The sequence below is a fragment of the Hyperolius riggenbachi genome, chromosome 4, assembly GCF_040937935.1.
Source record: "Hyperolius riggenbachi isolate aHypRig1 chromosome 4, aHypRig1.pri, whole genome shotgun sequence".
Taxonomy (NCBI): domain Eukaryota; kingdom Metazoa; phylum Chordata; class Amphibia; order Anura; family Hyperoliidae; genus Hyperolius; species Hyperolius riggenbachi.
Window position 1 is genome coordinate 468,876,665 of NC_090649.1, and position 18,947 is coordinate 468,895,611.

Sequence of the window (18,947 nt, forward strand, 5' to 3'; positions counted from 1 at the left end):
TCTTTTTGGAAAATTATTTTTTTGACTTGTAAACACTATTCTCCCTAAAATATGTAGAAATGTTGGTGTCATTAGCATGTATGGGGGCTTTGCGATTAAAGTGAGCTTCCAGACTAAAAATCTACTCAGCAGCACTGAAAAGGCTTGGTGTTTCTTTAACAGTTTCACAGCATCAGAACTTTGTTTTTCTTACATAAGCTTTATTTTTAGCTGCATTTTTAACTAAGCTCCGCCCCATGAAAGAAAACTGCCCGGGCATTTTCCCCTGATGCTGTGCAAAGCATGATGGGATTTCCTATGTTGTTATTCACGTTGCCTAGCAACTGGGAGGGGTGATCAGCACACAGGACAGTTGGAACTGTGTGTCATGCTCCCTGTCACATCCTTTCAACCAAAAAGATGGCTGCCCTTATGAAATCAAACATTTGCCTGTTCTTTTAAAACAGGGTTGGTAAGAGATTATATTACCTATCTATTTTAATTAACATAACTAATGTAACTTAATGACAGTATGTTTGTTTAGGCTGAAGTTCTTCTTTAACCACTAAAGTAGGCAGAAAATTATGCGTAATTTTGCATAAATTATGTGAAAAATTACACGAAATTATGAAATACTATTACATACGAAATTACATAGTTACAGAGTTACATAGTTATTTTGGTTGAAAAAAGACATCCATCGAGTTCAACCAGAGAACAAAGTACAACACCAGCCTGCTCCCTCACATATCCCTGTTGATCCAGAGGAAGGCGAAAAACCCTTACAAGGTATGGTCCAATTAGCCCCAAAAGGGAAAAATTCCTTCCCGACTCCAGATGGCAATCAGATAAAATCCCTGGATCAACATCATTGGGCATTCCTAGTAATTGTAGCCATGGATGTCTTTCAATGCAAGGAAAGCATCTAAGCCCCCTTTAAATGCAGGTATAGAGTTTGCCATAACGACTTCCTGTGGCAAGGCATTCCACATCTTAACCCTCTGGGCGATACAATTATATCGCCCAGGAGGTGGCGCAGCACTATTTTTTTAAATTTTTTGTTTTTTAAATCATGTAGCGAGCCCAGGGCTCGCTACATGATAGCCGCAGCGCAGCGGCATCCCCCCACCCACTCCGATCGCCTTCGGCGATCAGAGTAAGCAGGAAATCCCGTTCAGAATGGATTTCCTGCTGGGCTTCCCCGGTCGCCATGGCGACGGGGCGGGATGACGTCACCGACGTCTTGGATGTCGTGACGTCAGAGGGAGTCCCGATCCACCCCTCAGCGCTGCCTGGCCTGATTGGCCAGGCTGCGCAAGGGGTTGGGGAGGGGGGGGGCTGCGCGGCACGGCGAGCGGCGGCGGATCGGCGGCGATCGGAAGTTACACGCAGCTAGCAAAGTGCTAGCTGCGTGTAACAAAAAAAAATTATGCAAATCGGCCCACCAGGGCCTGAGAAATCCTCCTGCGCGATATACCCCGAGCTCAGCTCGGGATTATCGCTCAGGAGGTTAATCACTCTTACTGTAAAGAACCCTTTCCTAAATAAATGGCTAAAACGTTTTTCCTCCATGCGCAGATCATGTCCTCTAGTCCTTTGAGAAGGCCTAGGGACAAAAAGCTCATCCGCCAAGCTTTTATATTGCCCTCTGATGTATTTATACATGTTTAGGGAAAATACGATTTTCCCTGAAATTTCACATTACGATTATGATGCGAAATTGAGAATTTCTATGCGAAATTTTGGCCCACCACTGCACATGACAAAAAAAGCACATGACAGAAAACATGACCTTTCACACTCTGTTATGTGTGCACCCAGCCTCACTCTGAGCACTGTATTGGGGATACTATGAGAATGTTGTTTTGCCCTCAGTATAGCCTAAACTCTTCATGACCTGAATCATTTAACAAAATATTGGACACATCGTTAAAGCAAACCTGAAGCAAAAAAAAAAAAGATATGATATAATGAATTGTATGGGTAAGTATGGATGGTGAAGAGAACATTGGCAGCAAAGAAATGTTTGTATTTTCAGTTATATAGCTTTTTATTTTTTATTAACATTGCATCATTCTCCCACAGTTGCAGTTTTAAAACCACACTCTGTCTTTTAAGCTATAAAACAAAGCAGTAATAATGACCCTGTGAACTTTCCTGCAGTAAAACCTTATCCCAAGCTGTCTCTCACTGTTTCTTGGCTGTTTAAACGCTTCTGAAAACAGCACTGTATTTGACCCAAGTTGGTGGAATAGCTCAGAGAAGCTCTTTTGCATAGATAACAGCTGGAGTTTTTTTTTATACTAAAGTTCTATCTTTTAGCTGTACTACACATACAACTCATTATCTCATAAGTTTATTTTCATTTCAGGTTTGCTTTAAATATTGATTCATGTTGCCTTTTCTACAGATTTGCCAGCTACGTGTTCATGGTAAGAACCATTGGCGTAGCAATAGAGGTTGCAGAGGTCTCGAACGCAGCGGGGCCTTTGGGCCTAAGGGGCCCCATAGGGCCCTCCCTCTACCGCAGTATTAGCTCTTTTTTGGTCCTGTGTTTGTAATGATCACTTCTATAGATGCTTTGAATGATAATAATCATTAACAAGCTGTTCCCCATCTGCTTCTTGCACCTCTGACACTGTGTTGTCCTTGGCAGGTTTTTTAAGCGCCATATCAATTGTTATGTATAGAGTGCTTGGGGGGGGGGCATGTGAAACTCGCACTGGGGCCCATAGCTCCATAGCTACGCCACTGGTATGAACCTTCCATTCAACCATATACCAATACCAACAACAACCACCCCCAGGCAGGTTGGCTCCACAAATTCATGCTGGTGGTGCCAATTGTTGACGTTGAGTCATCAGACCAGCCTCTATTTTTTTGGTCTTCAACTGTCCAGTTTTGGTGAGTCTGTTCTCAATGCAACCTCATCATTCTGTCTGTAATTGGCGGACAGGATAGGAACTCAACTTGTTTTGATGTGTTGTGCACTTTGAGACGCTTTTCTGCTCACCACAGTTTTCTAAAGTTCAAACCAGTCTGGCCAGGGGCGTAACAACAACAACCCATGAGACCTTTCTACAAAATTGTCATAGGGCCCTCTGGAATCCAAACTTCTTCCCACCGTACCCCATGCACACCCTTTACCCCGACACGTATGCAGAATAGTGCAGGGAGCAGAGTAATATTTACCAGCTCTAGTGCTGCTGGTCTCCTCCATGCATACAAAACACTATTTATGCTTGTTGTAGAGAGCTACATAAAACTTTATTTTAATAAATAATTGATTAAAACTTCAGGTAATAATAATCCAAACATTTGTATAGCGCTTTTCTCCTGTCGGACTCAAAGCGCTCAAGAGCTGAAGCCACTGGGACGCGCTCAAGAGGCCACCCTGCAGTGTTAGGGAGTCTTGCCTTAAACTCCTTACTGAATAGATACTTGACCTAGCAAGGATTCGAACCCTGGTCTCCCATGTCAAAGGCAGAGCCCTGAACCAGTACACTATCCAGGTACAGCCTGTATTGCCTATGTGGTTACTTAACATGTGAAGTAAGAGGTAAAAAACACCCTATTATGATTGATATAACCTCAGTCTGCCCCTTACATCACATACAATGAATGCATATTCAAACACAACACCACCCTCCACCTAGATCAACAAGTTTCACACCCATAACATCAGGGGACAATCAAAGTGCAGTAGTGCATAATGTGCAAAACATCAAATTAAAAACATTCATATTGTCACAGCCATATATACAAGCCCAATTTCATTGGCTCCTGACCACATGATTGCTGTGAGCCAATCTCAGCAATCACAATGCAAAATAGAGAAATGACAGCTCTGGTCCTAAAGGGCCCAGAGCTATCTGGTCTGGAAACAGTTAAACAGATTATTAAATAAAATATACATAACAGAAACCTTGCTCTGCCTGGTTTATTTACCTTCATTTTCATAAAACAACCCACTCAAAATGATATCGTAGGTCATGTGACCGTTGGGCTTTTCAGGTCCCTCCCACTTCACCAGAATGCTCTTTGGGCTGCTGATAGTAGAATGAAGGTGGACGGTCTCTACTGGCTTGGTCTCTTGGGTGTAGGCATCCACCTGAAAAAAATGTACACAAATAAAAAAGAAATCAAACTTTAAAGAGGTACTGTAACCAAGGATTGAACTTCATCCCAATAAATAGCTGATACCCTTTTTCCATTTTTTTTCCCAGGAAAAACCTTTACCTTTTCTCAAATAGATCATCAGGTGGGTCTGTATGACTGATATTGTGGTGATACCCCTCCCACGGTGTGATGTCAGGACCTAGGTCCTGACAGCTTCCTGTCTGTGAACCGTGTTGCATTGTGGGAAATAACAGCTGTTTCCAGCTGCCAAGCAACCAGTATCTCCCTATGTGCATATATATATAAAAACAACCTTTTAGCCTTTCACAATTAATAGGGAATGTGGTTATAAATAATGGCAGTTGGTGCCATACCTCCCAACTTTTTGAGATGAGAAAGAAGGACACTTAAGCCATGCCCCTGCCACACCCCTGATCACGCCCCCAACACACCCCTAGTCAACATAGATTTCATAAGAAAAATATGTTGTTTTATAATTCAAACCACACTGGTCCTTTCTGTCCTGGCTCATTTTCCTTCATATTCACATTTTAAAATTAGTAATATATCAATTTAAAGGATGGGAATAAAGTTTAGAGTCAATCAAACACATTTTCAGTAGAGAAATATATATATTTACAGAAATAGGGACAAAGTCCTATAAAAGGGGCAAGTGAGGAGCAAAGAGGGACAGGGCTCCCAAAGAGGTACTGTTCCTCCAAAAGAGGGACAGTTGGGAGTTATGTTGGTGCGATCTAGCTTTTTTCTTGTCTGCCAGTAGTAAAGATGATGACCTGTGGGCTGATTGTAGGTCAAACAAAATGAACAAATTACATGGTGAATATCAATCATTTCTTGATCTCTCTTCTATTTTTTAACTTCTCCCTTTGCAATGTATTGATTTATGGTGTTCCCCTTTTTGCTAAAGTTACTCTTTAAACCTGCCTGGCGCTCTGATTCCCGCGGCCCTGCGGCCGCGGGAACGTTTTTTGCAATTTTTTTTAAATTTATCATGTAGCTAGCCTAGCGCTAGTTACATGATTCCCCCCTCCCTGCGGCGTCCCTCCCACCCCTCCAATCCCCGCCGGCGCAATCACCCGTCCGGAAATCCCGTTCTGAACGGGATTTCCAGGAGGGCTTCCCCCATCGCCATGACGACGCACGTCGTGACGTCATCGACGTCGTGACGTCACAGGGAGACCCGATCCACCCCTCAGGGCTGCCTGGCAATGATTGGCCAGGCAGCGCACGGGGTCTCGCCTGGGGGGGCCCTGCATCGTGGCGGGTAGCGGCGGATCGGCGGCGGCGATCGTACACAACACGCAGCAAGCAAAGTGCTTGCTGCGTGTTTTTAAAAAAAAATTATTCAAATCGGCCCAGCGGGGCCTGAGCGGTGACCGCCGGCATCTCTGTACGAGCCTAGCTCGTCCAGAACGCTCGGGAGGTTAAGGCAGGCAGTGGCTGTGCAGAATGGAACTAAGCTGCATACATGCTATTAATTAAACAACAAGGTATTTCCTGCTGTAGACACAAACACACCACCAATAACATCTTTGGGATGGTGAGAGGATGCTGCACTAGTCCTGAGGTTCTGCAAATCAAGGTTATTCTTGAACGTTTTGTGAATAGACTGAACAAGTGAACAACTGAACTCCCGCATGTAATTGTTAGTTTGTTTGTTAGGAAGACCATTTGCTACAGTTGTATGCAGTGTTGCCAACCTTTCACGTTATTTTTTACTGACAAATACCTAAAAATTTACTGACAAAAGATTTTTTTTACTGACAAAACCTCCTGCGCCGCGCTTAGCAACAGAATGTGGGCGTGGTCATTGGTGGGGCCAAATATACATGATTTTAGTATTGCTGTAAAAGGTCTGCCAGGGAAGTTTGAGCTCTGCCATAGTGTTTTCCCCCCTTCCCAAAAATACATGTAATCTTACAGCATTTCACCAAAAATCCACGTAATCTGGCAGAGGTTCTTCCAAAATACAGACAATATGGCAGTGGTTCCCAAAAAATACATGTAATCTGGCAGCAGCGATTCCCCCAACATACACATAATCTGGCAGCAGTTCCCCAAAATACCTTTAATCTGACAGCAGTGGTTCCCCAAAAATAGGTAGCCCCAGGTCTATAGGTGTCCCCAGAATAGGTGGCCAGGGGTATAGATGTCCCCAGAACAGGTAGCCAGGGGTTTATGTGCCCAGTATATGTAGGCAGGGGTACAGGGCCGGTTCTAGACTGGCACATATGAGGGGGCAGTCAAATGGGTAAGGGCAACATGTACAAGGAAATTTGCGGCGCGCAAAGCGTGCCGCGGCGACGAAAATGGGCATGGCAAGTAAATGCACATAATGAGAGACAGCGTTTCACCAGTAAATGCACATTAGAGACAGACTTTCACCAGTAAATGCACGTAATGACAGACAGCTTTTCACCAGTAAATGCACGTAATGACAGACAGCTTTTTACCAGTAAATGCACGTAATGAGAGACAGCTTTTCACCAGTAAATGCACGTAATGAGAGACAGCTTTTCACCAGTAAATGCACATAATGAGAGACAGCTTTTCACCAGTAAATGCACGTAATGAGAGACAGCTTTTTGAGAGACAGCTTTTTGAGAGACAGCTTATTGCCCACAATAAGTAGCCAGGTGACACCCCCCCCCCAGGCAGGAGGACAGCAGCGCAGTGGAGGGAGAGCTGTGGCATCAGCGGTGGAGAAGGGGGGCAATCTTTCCCCCCCCCCCCCTTCTCTCACCTTAGTGCTCTCCCTCCCTCGCTGACTGTCCCCTCCTGATCTGTGCAGAGTGGCTGGCAGGCAGCAGCGAGCGGAGCTTACCTGCGTCTCGTCGCCGGCGCGGGATGATTTGCCGCTACTCTGGTCTGGTCCAGACCAGAGCAGAGCAGCAGAACTTCCGGCGCAGGAGCAAGACGGAAGGTAAGTCCCGCCCGCTGCCAAACGCCACTCCGCACAGATCAGGAGGGGACAGTCAGCGAGGGAGGGAGAGCACTAAGGTGAGAGAAGGGGGGGGGGGGCGAGATTGCCCCCCTTCTCCACCGCTGCCCACAGCTCTTCCTCCACTGCGCTTCTGTCCTCCTGCAACAGGGCGGACGCTGCTGAATTCCTTACGGAATTCACGGGCAGCTCATTTTGTATCAAAATTTACGGGCTGCCCATAAATTTACGGGCGGTTGACAACACTGCTTGTATGTGGCTGGTGGAAACCCTCTGCACTTGTGTTTTTTCTTCTCTTTCAGTAAACAGAATACGGTATGCAAAGTGGAACGTGAGCAGGGGGCGTAACTACAAGGGAGCAGACCCTGCCACTGCAGGGGTGCCCTGAGCTGTAAGGGGGCCTCAACTACTACTTCACTTCCTATGATTAAAGAGTACTTCCAGCGAAAACAGACAGACCCTGCAATGAAAGGCTCTGTCTGCATGAGGACGGATTGGGAGAGGGGCTGTATGCATTAACTGGCAGCCGCGTCCTGATTGGTGGCTGCCGAGCTGGGGGTGGGCCACAGCCATGCTGGTGGGCGTGCACAGAGCCCTGGTGGCAATTTGAAAATAAAAATCCTGTGCCGGTTCTGGGAGGGAAGTGGAGGGATCACCTGCCTAGCCAGATGACGTCATTACAAGCTCTGTCTATCTTCACTGGAAGTACTCTTTAAAGAGAACCCGAGGTGGGGTTCTGACAATGCTATTTGCACACAGAGGCTGGGTCTGCCTATACTGCCCAGCCTCTGTTGCTATCCAGATCCCCCCTAAGTTCCCCCTGCACTCTGCTATGCCCCATAAATCACAGCCGCGCTGTGCGGGCTATGTTTACCTCTGTACTGTCAGTCTCCGCTCTCACCCGCCTCCTGCATAGCTCCGGTCCTGCCCATGTCCCTTCCCTCCAATCAGCGGGGAGGAAAGGGACACAGGCGGGGATCGGAGCTATGCAGGAGGAGGGGGGAGAACGCAGACTGACAATCCAAAGGTAGACACAGCCCGCTGTGACACGCTGTGTGTCGACAGCGCGGCTGTGATTTATGAGGGATAGCAGAGCGCAGAGGGGGGGGGGGGCTTAGGGGGGGATCTGTATAGCAACAGAGGCTGGGCTGTATAGGCAGACCCAGCCTCTGTATGCGGATTGCATTGTCAGAACCCCACCTCGGGTTCTCTTTAAGGGGTCCTTCCTTCAGATCAGGTGTTTTTGTGGCTACACTTGTTATGGGTGTGAAGATCATGATGGCCACACTTGTTTTATGACCTTTGTAAGATGGGCCCCCAGGCTGTGAGGGTCACCAAGAGTTGGAAAGGGTGTGACCATTGGAGGGGGGTTGCCATCAAATTTTTGCTGGGCGGACCCATGATTTGTAGTCACGCCATTGAATGCAAGTCACAAGAGATATTTAAAGGACCTCTGTCGCGAAAATCTTAAAATTTAAAATATATGTAAACATATACAATTAAGAACTACATTTCTTCCAGAGTAAAATGAGCCATAAATTACTTTTCTCCTATGTTGCTGTCACGTACAGTAGGTAGTAGAAATCTGACAGAAACGACAAGTTTTGGACTAGCCCATCTCCTCATGGGGGATTCACAGGGATTTCTTTATTTTTCAAAATGCACAGTGAATGGCAGTTGCTCCGTCCAACTGCCAAAATAGTGTACGTTGAGTAGTGTTGGGCGAACAGTGTTCGCCACTGTTCGGGTTCTGCAGAACATCACCCTGTTCGGGTGATGTTCGCGTTCGGCCGAACACCTGATGGTGTTCGGCCTTTTAAGTTCGGGTTCGCCCCGAACTACTAAATGGCCGCCGAACAGGGCCGAACAGGGCCCCTGTTCGGCCGAACAGGGCACTGTTCGGCCGAATACTGCCCCCCTATGGGGTCGCAGGCATAAGGGGGGAGCATGCCCCGATCGCGGGGGGGGGTCGGAAATTCCCCCTACCCCCTCCGCTAGCGCTCCCCCCTCTGCCTGCTTCCCCATACAAAAGTTTCAGGAAGTACCGGTCCGGTGGTAGTGGGTGGCTGGCAGTGGGCGGCACTGTGGAGTGACTGAGGAGGAGGAGTCCGGAGAGTGACGCGTTGAGGGAGGCCGGGCAGCGGGCGGTTCAGCAGTAGTACCGTACTACTGCTGAACCGCCCGCTGCCCAGCCTCCCTCAACGCGTCACTCTCCGGACTCCTCCTCCTCAGTCACTCCACAGTGCCGCCCACTGCCAGCCACCCACTACCACCGGACCGGTACTTCCTGAAACTTTTGTATGGGGAAGCGGACAGAGGGGGGAGCGCTAGCGGAGAGGGTGGGGGGAATTTCCGACCCCCCCCCCCCCGAGATCGGGGCATGCTCCCCCCTTATGCCTGCGACCCCATAGGGCCCCCAAAAGCGGGATGTTCGGGGAGTTCGGGGTTCGGCCCGAACATGCCGAACATTGCGGCCATGTTCGGCGAACTTTCCCGAACCCGAACATCCAGGTGTTCGCCCAACACTAACGTTGAGCAGGGAGGCTGGCCAGCATCTTTGTATAAATCTTTTTATAAAGAATAAAGGCCACGCTGAGAATCCCCTATGGAGAGATGAACTAGTCCAAAACCTGTCGGTAATGTCAGATTTCTACTACCTACTGTAAGTGACAGCAACATAGGAGAAAAGTAATTTATGGCTCATTTTACTCAGGAAGAAACATACTTCTTATTTGTATGTGTTTTAAATTTTAAGATATCCGCGACACTTCCTCTTTAAGTGATGGTTTACAGAGAGAGGCCTTAATTCAATAAACTGTTTTCACAGTTGTTCTCACAGGAAGTGTTTTCATACCGTTGCCCATACGCAATCAGCTTTTTCTCCTGTGTTTTTTCCTAAATTATATTTGCAAACTTTTCAATTAAATGCCTTTTTAAATCACCAGCAAGCAAGAAAATACTTAAAATAGTTTTGATAGTATCTCTTCAGTTACATTTTGGTACTTTTTCAATCGCAAAGTGCTGAAAAGTTATTCTAAACAGAAGATAAAAAAGGAGAAAACTCAGAGAAAAAAATCAATTGCATATGGGACCTTATAAGTAAAATAACACTTCAGCCTCTATTGCTCAAACAAATGAAAAACTTTTCAAAACATGGAGTCCCAAATTCACTTAAAAAGAAAATGTAACCAAGGAATGAACTTCATCCCAATCAGTAGCTGATACCCCCTTTCTCATGAGAAATCTTTTCATTTTCTCAAAAGGATCATCAGGGGGCTCTGTATGGCTGATATTGTGGTGAAACCCCTCCCACAGTGTGATGTCAGGACCATGGTGCTGACAACACACTGTGAGAGCCTTGTTGCATTGTGGGAAATAAAAGCTATTTCCAACGGTCAAAAAAGGCATCATCTCTTTCCACAGACATCACCTGCCAGCAGTAAAGATGTCGCCATAAATCTCAGAATGTAAATCAGGGAAAGGAAAGATTTTACAATAGGCAAACATTGACTAAATTATCTCTATATATAATTTGCAAGTGTCCCTGCATCCTGCTTTGTCCGTGTGTCAGTGCTTTATTTGCACTGCGCATGTGCAGGGATGCAGAGACACTAAAGGCTTGCAGGGGAGGACGAGGCCAGAAGCGGCGGGCGTGCACATGTGGCAGGTGTGTGCGGGGGTGGGCATGCACAGTGACAGACCTAGCCCATTTTTAAACGAGCGAAGGTCACTGGTTTATAAATAATTATTGTAAAAATTAAGCACTTTTTTTCATTACATTATTTTCACTGCAGCTCTGCTCTGAAGGTAAACTAAAGAGAAAAACAAAAATGAATTATGATATAATTGGTTGTGTAGTACGGATAATTACTAGAACATTAGTAGCAAAAAAAAAATTCTCATTTTTATTTTCAGTTATATAGTTTTTTTTACAACACTGCATAATTCTCTAATATTTGCAGTTTACACGCTATTCAGCATTCTAAATGATTTTACAGAGCAAGCTAGTGAACTATTGACCTGTCCTCTGCTGAAAAAAAAACAACAATACAGTGACTGACAGTTGAGATAAGCTTCAGAAGACAGAGCTCTCTGCGACTTTCAAAGCCATGGAGCATAATGGCTCTTTTGCATAGATAACAACTGGAGTTTCTTAACTCTTTCTGTACTTGAAACAATATTAGATTTATGTCTCTGCTGCTGTTTTATTTCTTAGCTGTACTACACATACAAATCATTATATCATAATTTTTTTTCGCTTCAGTGTCTCTTTAAGTTTCATATTACTTCCCATTCCCCTTTTTGTAAGTACTTTTTAATTTGCTTGGCGCTGCTAAAAATGTATTTGGTAGAAAACATCTGCTGAGAGAAAGCTCAAGAGAAAAGTTTATTGAACCTGCCATAGAGTTCTCATGCAGGTAAATGTGACACAAATGAAGGGCCACACCCATTGTAATTGATCCTGGCATTATATTCAAAGTCCAGATTACAGTAATAATTCTATCCTTGAGGATAGAATAGGTGTCGTTGTGGTCTTTCAGGATCTCTAAACCTTCCAGGAAGACAGAAAGACACAAAAGAGAAAAGTGGGAGTTCTTATGGTGTATTTGTTCAGGCAAAGGGCCTATGGAGAGTGAGCAGTGAAATAATACAAAGGAAAGTTGCAAGACCAGCAATCAAAGTATGAAGGTCTGTGAGGAAGTTCTATCCTCTTTCGCGTTCGTTTGTCGTGGGTAGTAAGGCAGCACTAAAAAAAAAACCCAAAAACAACCCTATGTTTTTGTGAAAAGTTCAAAGAACTAAAAAAAAAAAACCTCTACAACTGTCATGTAATGGGGGCTGACAAAGATAGCACTGGGGAAGGAGGAGGCACCCAAAAAGTAATAACTCTGCCAAATAATCTGGTAGTTGAACCTTACCTCTAAAAAGGGATGGAGCCTGAGAAGGTAGAGGTAATGGTGTTTATTAGAACTCAGACTTAAAGCGGATCCGAGATGAAAATCAAACTATATCTTATCTAAAGTTTAGATAGTTTACACAGCAAATCTAGCTGCAAACAGCTTCAATAGAATATGATTATTTCTTCCTGTGATACAATTACAGCAGCCATGTTGTTTGTAAACATTACACACAGGCAAGGTGCTCTGCATCTTGAGCACTCAGCCTGTGAAAAAAAAAACCTAATCCCCCCTCCTCCTCCCCTCTGCCTCTGAAATCTCTGACTATTAATGCCTCCTCCTCCTCCTGCCCAGACTGAGCTCCCATGAGCCCTTGCTACTGTCTGAAAATGCCTTGGCTCTCTGAAAACCTGTGGGTGTAGCTTGTTTAGTTTATAGGGAATTAGATTATTAAAACAAAAACAAAAAGGTATTTGGCTTGAGGAATGCCCTATAAACAATAGGAAAGGTACACAATTATGCAATGAGTAAAAGTTCATCTCAGATCCACTTTAATAGGATAACGCGTTTTACAGAACCCAGTAAACTTCTTCAGTTTCATAAGAACAGTGTCTTGTAAATAGGATTTGCCGGTGTTCTTACTGATTTGAAGAAGCGGACTGGGTCCCATGAAACGCGTTATCCTACTAATGGTCTAAGTTTTAATAACTACCTTTATCCTTGAGGAGGCTGGGGAAAAAAAATCTCAAATCAGATCATGGTTAGCTTGGCATAAACTGAGGTAGAGTTAGACCTGCTCGATTGAACGCTGGGCACTAATCAGTTGGCAATATCTGATTCGAAAAGGCACTGCATCGCAATGCCTTTAGAAGGAACATCAGACATGGCTTTCTATGCAATATTTGGCATCTTTCCTGATTTTCAAAGAAAAGCAATGCAAAAATTGCACCGCAACGAGTATCGTAAGAACAAGCCCTTGCAGTGCTGTAAAATTGGTTTGCACACAGTAAATATCAACCAATCGCTGCAAGCAGTAGGATGTCAGTAGGGGCGCAGAGTAAACTGGATCAAACGTGGTGCAGTTGCCTAGAGGCTGAGCAACCAATCCCATTCCAGTTGGCTGTTAAATAAAAGAAAGGTTCTGAGTAATTAATGTGAACAGTTGCTACAATTTTGTTCCAGTTTTCTCTGCTCTGGTGTTGAAAAAAAAAACTCACATCCAATGAATCTGTACCTCCCTGGAGGCCTTTACAGTTATAAAACACGTAAGCGCGCTTTCTCAATTTTCCCTCTCCAAACTGCATAAATTCAACATTTTCTTTCATACCCTGATAACCTGTATACATGCTGAGAACATCCCTCAGACTTTTATTCAATTTCCATTTTTACTCTGATGCCCTTACTTTTTTTTTTCAAACTTCTTACATACTTGAAGTTAAAAATGAAGACGTGCATCTGGCCCTGAGCCAGGCAAGCTTTTAAGAGTAAATATTCATCAAAGTAGGCGCAGCTATAAAATGTTTAATGGTAATAAAGTGTGCATTTCTTTTCCACCAATCCGGGCGGCGGGAAAACTTGGATTCGTTTCAAAAGCCTGAAACGGAACCCTTTTAAAAGAGACAATTAGGAGGATTTTCTTCGCAAAGTTCTCTTATGATGTGACACGCGGCATACGAATAGCTCGCATGAGACTGACCACTTTCCGACCCTTAATCGTGCTGAGTTACTAAAAAGAAAAAAAAGACTCAGGAAATATTCCTCTGGCAGACGATACATTTAGAGGACTTTTCTATTTAAAGGACCAGAAAATATTCTTTAGTGAAGTCGATGTGACTATGGGGACTTCCACATTTATTTTTAATTACATCTCCAGGCTGATAAAACCTTTCATGCAAAAGACATAAATATAACGGCAAACGTTTATCAGTGCATAAAAGTGACTAACATGGGTACACATAAAAAGTCAGCAGCTCCGCCCCTCACACCTCTTCAACTTTCCACCATTTTCAAACAGTAACTAGTGAATGTGATGGCAATTAGAGAAGCTACGGAGGGGTGAGTCGGGGTTATTCAGAGAAGTGCAAGTGAATGCAAGACTCCGACAAGTGTAGCAGTAGAACTTGTTGCTAAAGTGTATGTAAAATAGGCGATCCTCATAGGCGATGCATGTAAGTTAAGGAAACCTGTAATTTAAAAAATGCCCCTGGGGGGTACTTACCTGGGGAGGGAGACCCTAATGAGACTTCCCCCCATCCTCCTCCATCCCATGATCCAACGCTGGAATACCCTGAACAGCGAAGAGGTAAATATTTACCTACCACAATCCAGCGCAGGCTCAGAAGTAGCTTTCCGATGGGCTCTGACAGAAATAGCAGAGCCCCATCAGGTCCGCTCTTCTGTGGCTCGCGCCTACACAGTAGAGCAGACTCGATCGGGATTGGCTATTTCCGCCAGGGCCCATCGGAAAGCTACTACTTCGCATGCGTTGGAGCCCTGAAGATAAATATTGCCATGCGCTGTTGCGTCTGCACAGTGCTTGTTGAGGGAGTTTTCGGGGGAGGCAGCGCTGGATCCCCAAGGCTGCAGAGGACTGGGGAAGCCTCATTAGGACCCTGAGGCTTCCCCCTCCTGAGGTTAGTACCCCATAGAGGTTTTTTTGTTTTTTTATGCAGGTTGTACCACTATCACAAAAAAAAATAATGATAAAATGTGTGTACACATATTTATGAATAGCACATTTCTCCCAGATTAAAATACACTATAAATTATTTTTTTTCTATGTTGCTGTTGCATACAGTACGCAGTTAGGGCTGGTGCACACCAGAGCGGGAGGTGTTTTGCAGAAACGCATACTCCCGGGCTGCTGCATTTTTTGGATTGCGGAGGCGTTTCTGCCTCCAATGTAAAGTATAGGAAAACCGCAAACCGCTCTGAAAAAGGCCAGTTCAGAGCGGATTTGCAGGCGTTTTTGTTACAGAAGCTGTTCAGTAACAGCTTTACTGTAACAATATATGAAATCTGCTACACAAAAAACGTTTCCCAAAACCGCAAAACGCTAGCTGAAACGCTGCAGAAAAATAGCACAAGCGTTTAAAAAACCGCCAGCGTTTTGCAGATCTGCTAGCGGGTTTTGGTGTGCACCAGGCCTAAGACTCTTGAGAGGTTTAGGACTAGTCCATCGACCTATGAGGGAATGTTATAATCTCTTTTACTCTTTATAAAAGCAATCCCTGGAAAGAATCTAAACGAAGATGTCTGCCAGCCTGCTTAATCATTTTCACACTAATTTAGCAGTTGAACTGAGCAACTGTCATTCAGTAAGTGCTTTGAAAATAATGGAAACCCCCCAGAAGGAGATGGACTAGTCCAAAATATTTCATATCTGTCAGATTTTTACTGCTTAATGTAATGACAGGAAAATAGGAGGAAAGTAATCTTGAGACAAATATGGTAATAACAGAGGTGTAACTTTGTGCTGCATTCTCTTCACTAGTATCCTTTTTGTAGAATTGGCCATTTAAAGTGGATCCGAGGTGAACTTTTACTTATTGCATAATTGTGTTCCTTTCCTACTTTTTTGTTTTTTGTTTTAATACTCAAATTCCCTATAAACTAAATAAGCCACGCCCACAGGTTTTCAGAGAGCCTTGGCAGTAGCAAGGGCTCATGGGAGCTCAGTCTGGGCAGGAGGAGGGGGAGGTGTTACTAGCCATTGATTTCAGAGGCAGAGGGGAGGAGGGGGATTATGTTTTTTTCACAGGCTGAGTGATCAAGATGCAGATAAGCCTGCCTCTGTGTAATGTTTACAAACAACATGGCTGCTGTCATTGTATCACAGGAAGACATAATTATATTCTACTAAAGCTGTTTGCAGCTAGATTTGCTGTGTAAACTTTAGATAAGATATATAGACAAGTTACTTGTTATAGTTAGTTTTTCATCTCGGATCCGCTTTAAGTATTGCTTTTTGCTAGTTTAGAACTAAACAACAGAATCTGGTAAACATTGATCAGTGCTAATTACCTGTCCATAATTATATTAAGTAAAACACTTGTCAGATTTTAAAAGACCGGCATACATAAGAAAGATGTGGTAAAAAGATTAATATCTACCTGATATTTCCCAATAACTTTGATTGCTGCCCCATTTGATATTAGCAAACCACAAATATGGTGGTGATCAGTGTTGCTTACATGTTTTCGCCAAAGTAAATTCACATTGAAAATGCTATTTTCGATTTTGAAAAAATTTCATGAGAATAGCTTGTATATTTGCAAAAATGTCAATATTTTTAACATGCATATTTTTATAGCAAAAATTTGGCAAAAACGCACAAAAACACGAAAATAACAAAACTTATTTTCGATGACATTTTCGCTGAAGAAAAACGAATTAACATTATTTTCACAAAAATGCTTGCGGAAAGAATATTGGCATTTTCGCAGAATTTTCACCTGTCAGTGCTCCTCCTATTCATTCCCCAATAACTGTATCACTACTTATCACAACAAAATGATCTATACCTTGTTTTTTCCGCCACCAATTAGGCTTTCTTTGGGGGGTACATTATGCTAATAATTATTTTATTCTAAATGCATTATGATGGAAATGATAAGAAAAAAATTGAAAAAATTCATTATTTTTCAGTTTTCAGCCATTATAGTTTGAAAATAATTCAAGCTACCATAATTCAAATCCACCCATTTTATTTGGCCATTTGTCCCGGTTATTGCACCGTTAAAATTATATCCCTAGTACAATTTGTGTGATTCAGCCACTACTGCAACCAAAGATCAGCAGGACTGCCAGGCAACCGGTATTGTTTAAAAGGAAACCTCCATATCCCTCTCAGTTAAGGTTCCCTTTAAAGTGAGCAACTTCCCATGTTGCATGATGTAATAGTTAAAAAGTGAATTCTCAGCATTTCTTCTTATCTCTAAATGATTATTTACAGCATACAATAAACTACCACAAAGAATTGTTAGCAGGACAACATTTGAACAGTTAAAGGGAACCTAAAATTAGAAGGATATGGATTTTTCCTTTTTAAATAATACCAGTTGCCTGACTCTCTTGCTGATCCTGTACCTCTAATACTTTTAGCCACAGCCCCTGAACAAGCATGCAGATCATGTGCTCAGACTGAAGTCAGACTGGATTAGCTGCATGCTTGTTTCAGGTGTTTAATTCAGCCACTACTGCAGCCAAAGAGATCAGCAGGACTGAAAAGCAACTGGTATTGTTTAAAAGGAAACATCCATATCCCTCTCAGTTAAAGTGGATCCGAGATGAACTTTTACTTATTGCATAATTATGTCCCTTTCCTATAGTTTATAGGGCATTCCTCAAGCCAAATACTTTTTTGTTTTTGTTTTAATAGTTTAATTCCCTATAAACTAAAAAAGCCACGCCCACAGCCCTCAGAGTGCCAAGGCACTTTCAGACAATAGCAAGGGCTTACAGGAGTTCAGTCTGGGCAGGAGGAGGGGGAGGTGTTACTAGCCATTGATTTCAAAGGCAGAGGGGAGGAGGGAGGAGGAGATGGGACTGAATTTACACACAAGAAATCTGATACCATCTCCAGCTCTTAGCCTGTGACAATATGACAAAAAGAACATGGCTGCCTCCATTGTATCACACGAATAAATAATCATACACTTTTTAAACTTTTGCAGCTAGATATGCTGTGTAAACTATCTAAACTTTAGATAAGATATATAGACAAGTTACTTGTTATAGTTAGTGTTTCATCTCAGATCCGCTTTAAGGTTCCCTTTAAACACAGGACTTGTTTTTAATTAATGGAAAACTCCCTGCGGTATAATCCACATCCCAAGAGTTGATAACATTGTCTTTTGTTTACATTCCTCTGTTGCTACAATAAGTATACATTCATGGCAGTGCTGAAACTCCTAATATGAGTGCAGTTCAGAGCGAGCTTTGAAGTGATCACTGGGTACATTACAATATATAAATACAGTAGCTCTGCAATAAATTACAATGGTAGCTTTCAGAGCTGATACACTGTACTTTGGGAACTTGTAATTTGTAAATAAATAATAATTATTGTGCACAAAAGCAAATATGGTAACTGTATGGGTTATAAAAAGTAGAAAAATGCATTTTTGTTGAATGTAATTTCAGAGTTTAATACCGCTTTAATCAACAGAATTTGCCTTGCTCTTGTGGGTCTTAATCATACATTTTCAAAGTCAACGGAGAAAGTTTAGCGCGCTGCCATTGTAATTCCGCACGCAGAGAGATCTCAGGTTCAGCTAGTTTGTCACTCCATACCTTTTCACCCACGGCGCAGCCTTTTGCAGTACAAGCTTGGAGCCTAAAGGAATGTTTACTCCAGGGAGACAGGCCCGCCACAAAGTAAGCTCGCTGCGAGGAGTTCTGCATCAGGATCCCATCCATGTATAACTCATAAGACGTTATAATGCCTGCAACGGAAAAAGGTAAAATGAAATCTTGCAACAAAACAATAATAATAAAATTGAGTATATAACACGGCAAAACAACATGAACCTGCTCCATCCTGACATTAAATAACCCGCCGGTTTTGCCTTCAGAACACTTCAAGAGTTGAATAAGTGCTAATATGAGGATGCACTTTATTGTCACTGCAGGGAGAAAACATTTAACCAGTTCTAGCCAATGGGTGACAGGAGGTGCACTGGATTGTGAGGTTGATCACTAGGTAGAATGACAATAAAAATCATTAAAAACAGGTACCTGCGGGTGCCCGCGGCTCACCAGAATTGAGGGTCGGATACTGGTATCCGTTTTGATATTAATCAGGTTGTGAGTCAGGTGTGAGTAGCGGGTCTGCGGGTGCGAGCCGGGTGCAGGTACCAGATTCACCAGAAAGCGGGTTGCGGGCCTGAAAAATTAGACCCGCACAGGGCATCAGGTCGGGTAGTCGCAGGTTACCCGAAATGGGGGTTGGGTTCGGGCACCCGTTTTGATTTAATCGGGTTGCGGGT

General features: G+C 43.5%; 1 protein-coding gene across 7 annotated transcripts in view; it reads right to left on the reverse strand.

The window, feature by feature from the left end:
* USH2A (usherin) overlaps window positions 1–18,947 on the reverse strand; it is a 1,078,291-nt gene that overhangs the window by 503,325 nt on the left and 556,019 nt on the right. For all 7 annotated transcript variants that reach the window (XM_068232882.1, XM_068232881.1, XM_068232884.1 and 4 more), the window contains 2 exons: window positions 18,253–18,404; window positions 3,928–4,090 (listed from right to left, as the gene is read on the reverse strand). In XM_068232882.1, coding sequence (XP_068088983.1) covers window positions 3,928–4,090; window positions 18,253–18,404 — 315 coding nt within the window. The remainder of the gene's footprint in view (window positions 1–3,927; window positions 4,091–18,252; window positions 18,405–18,947) is intronic.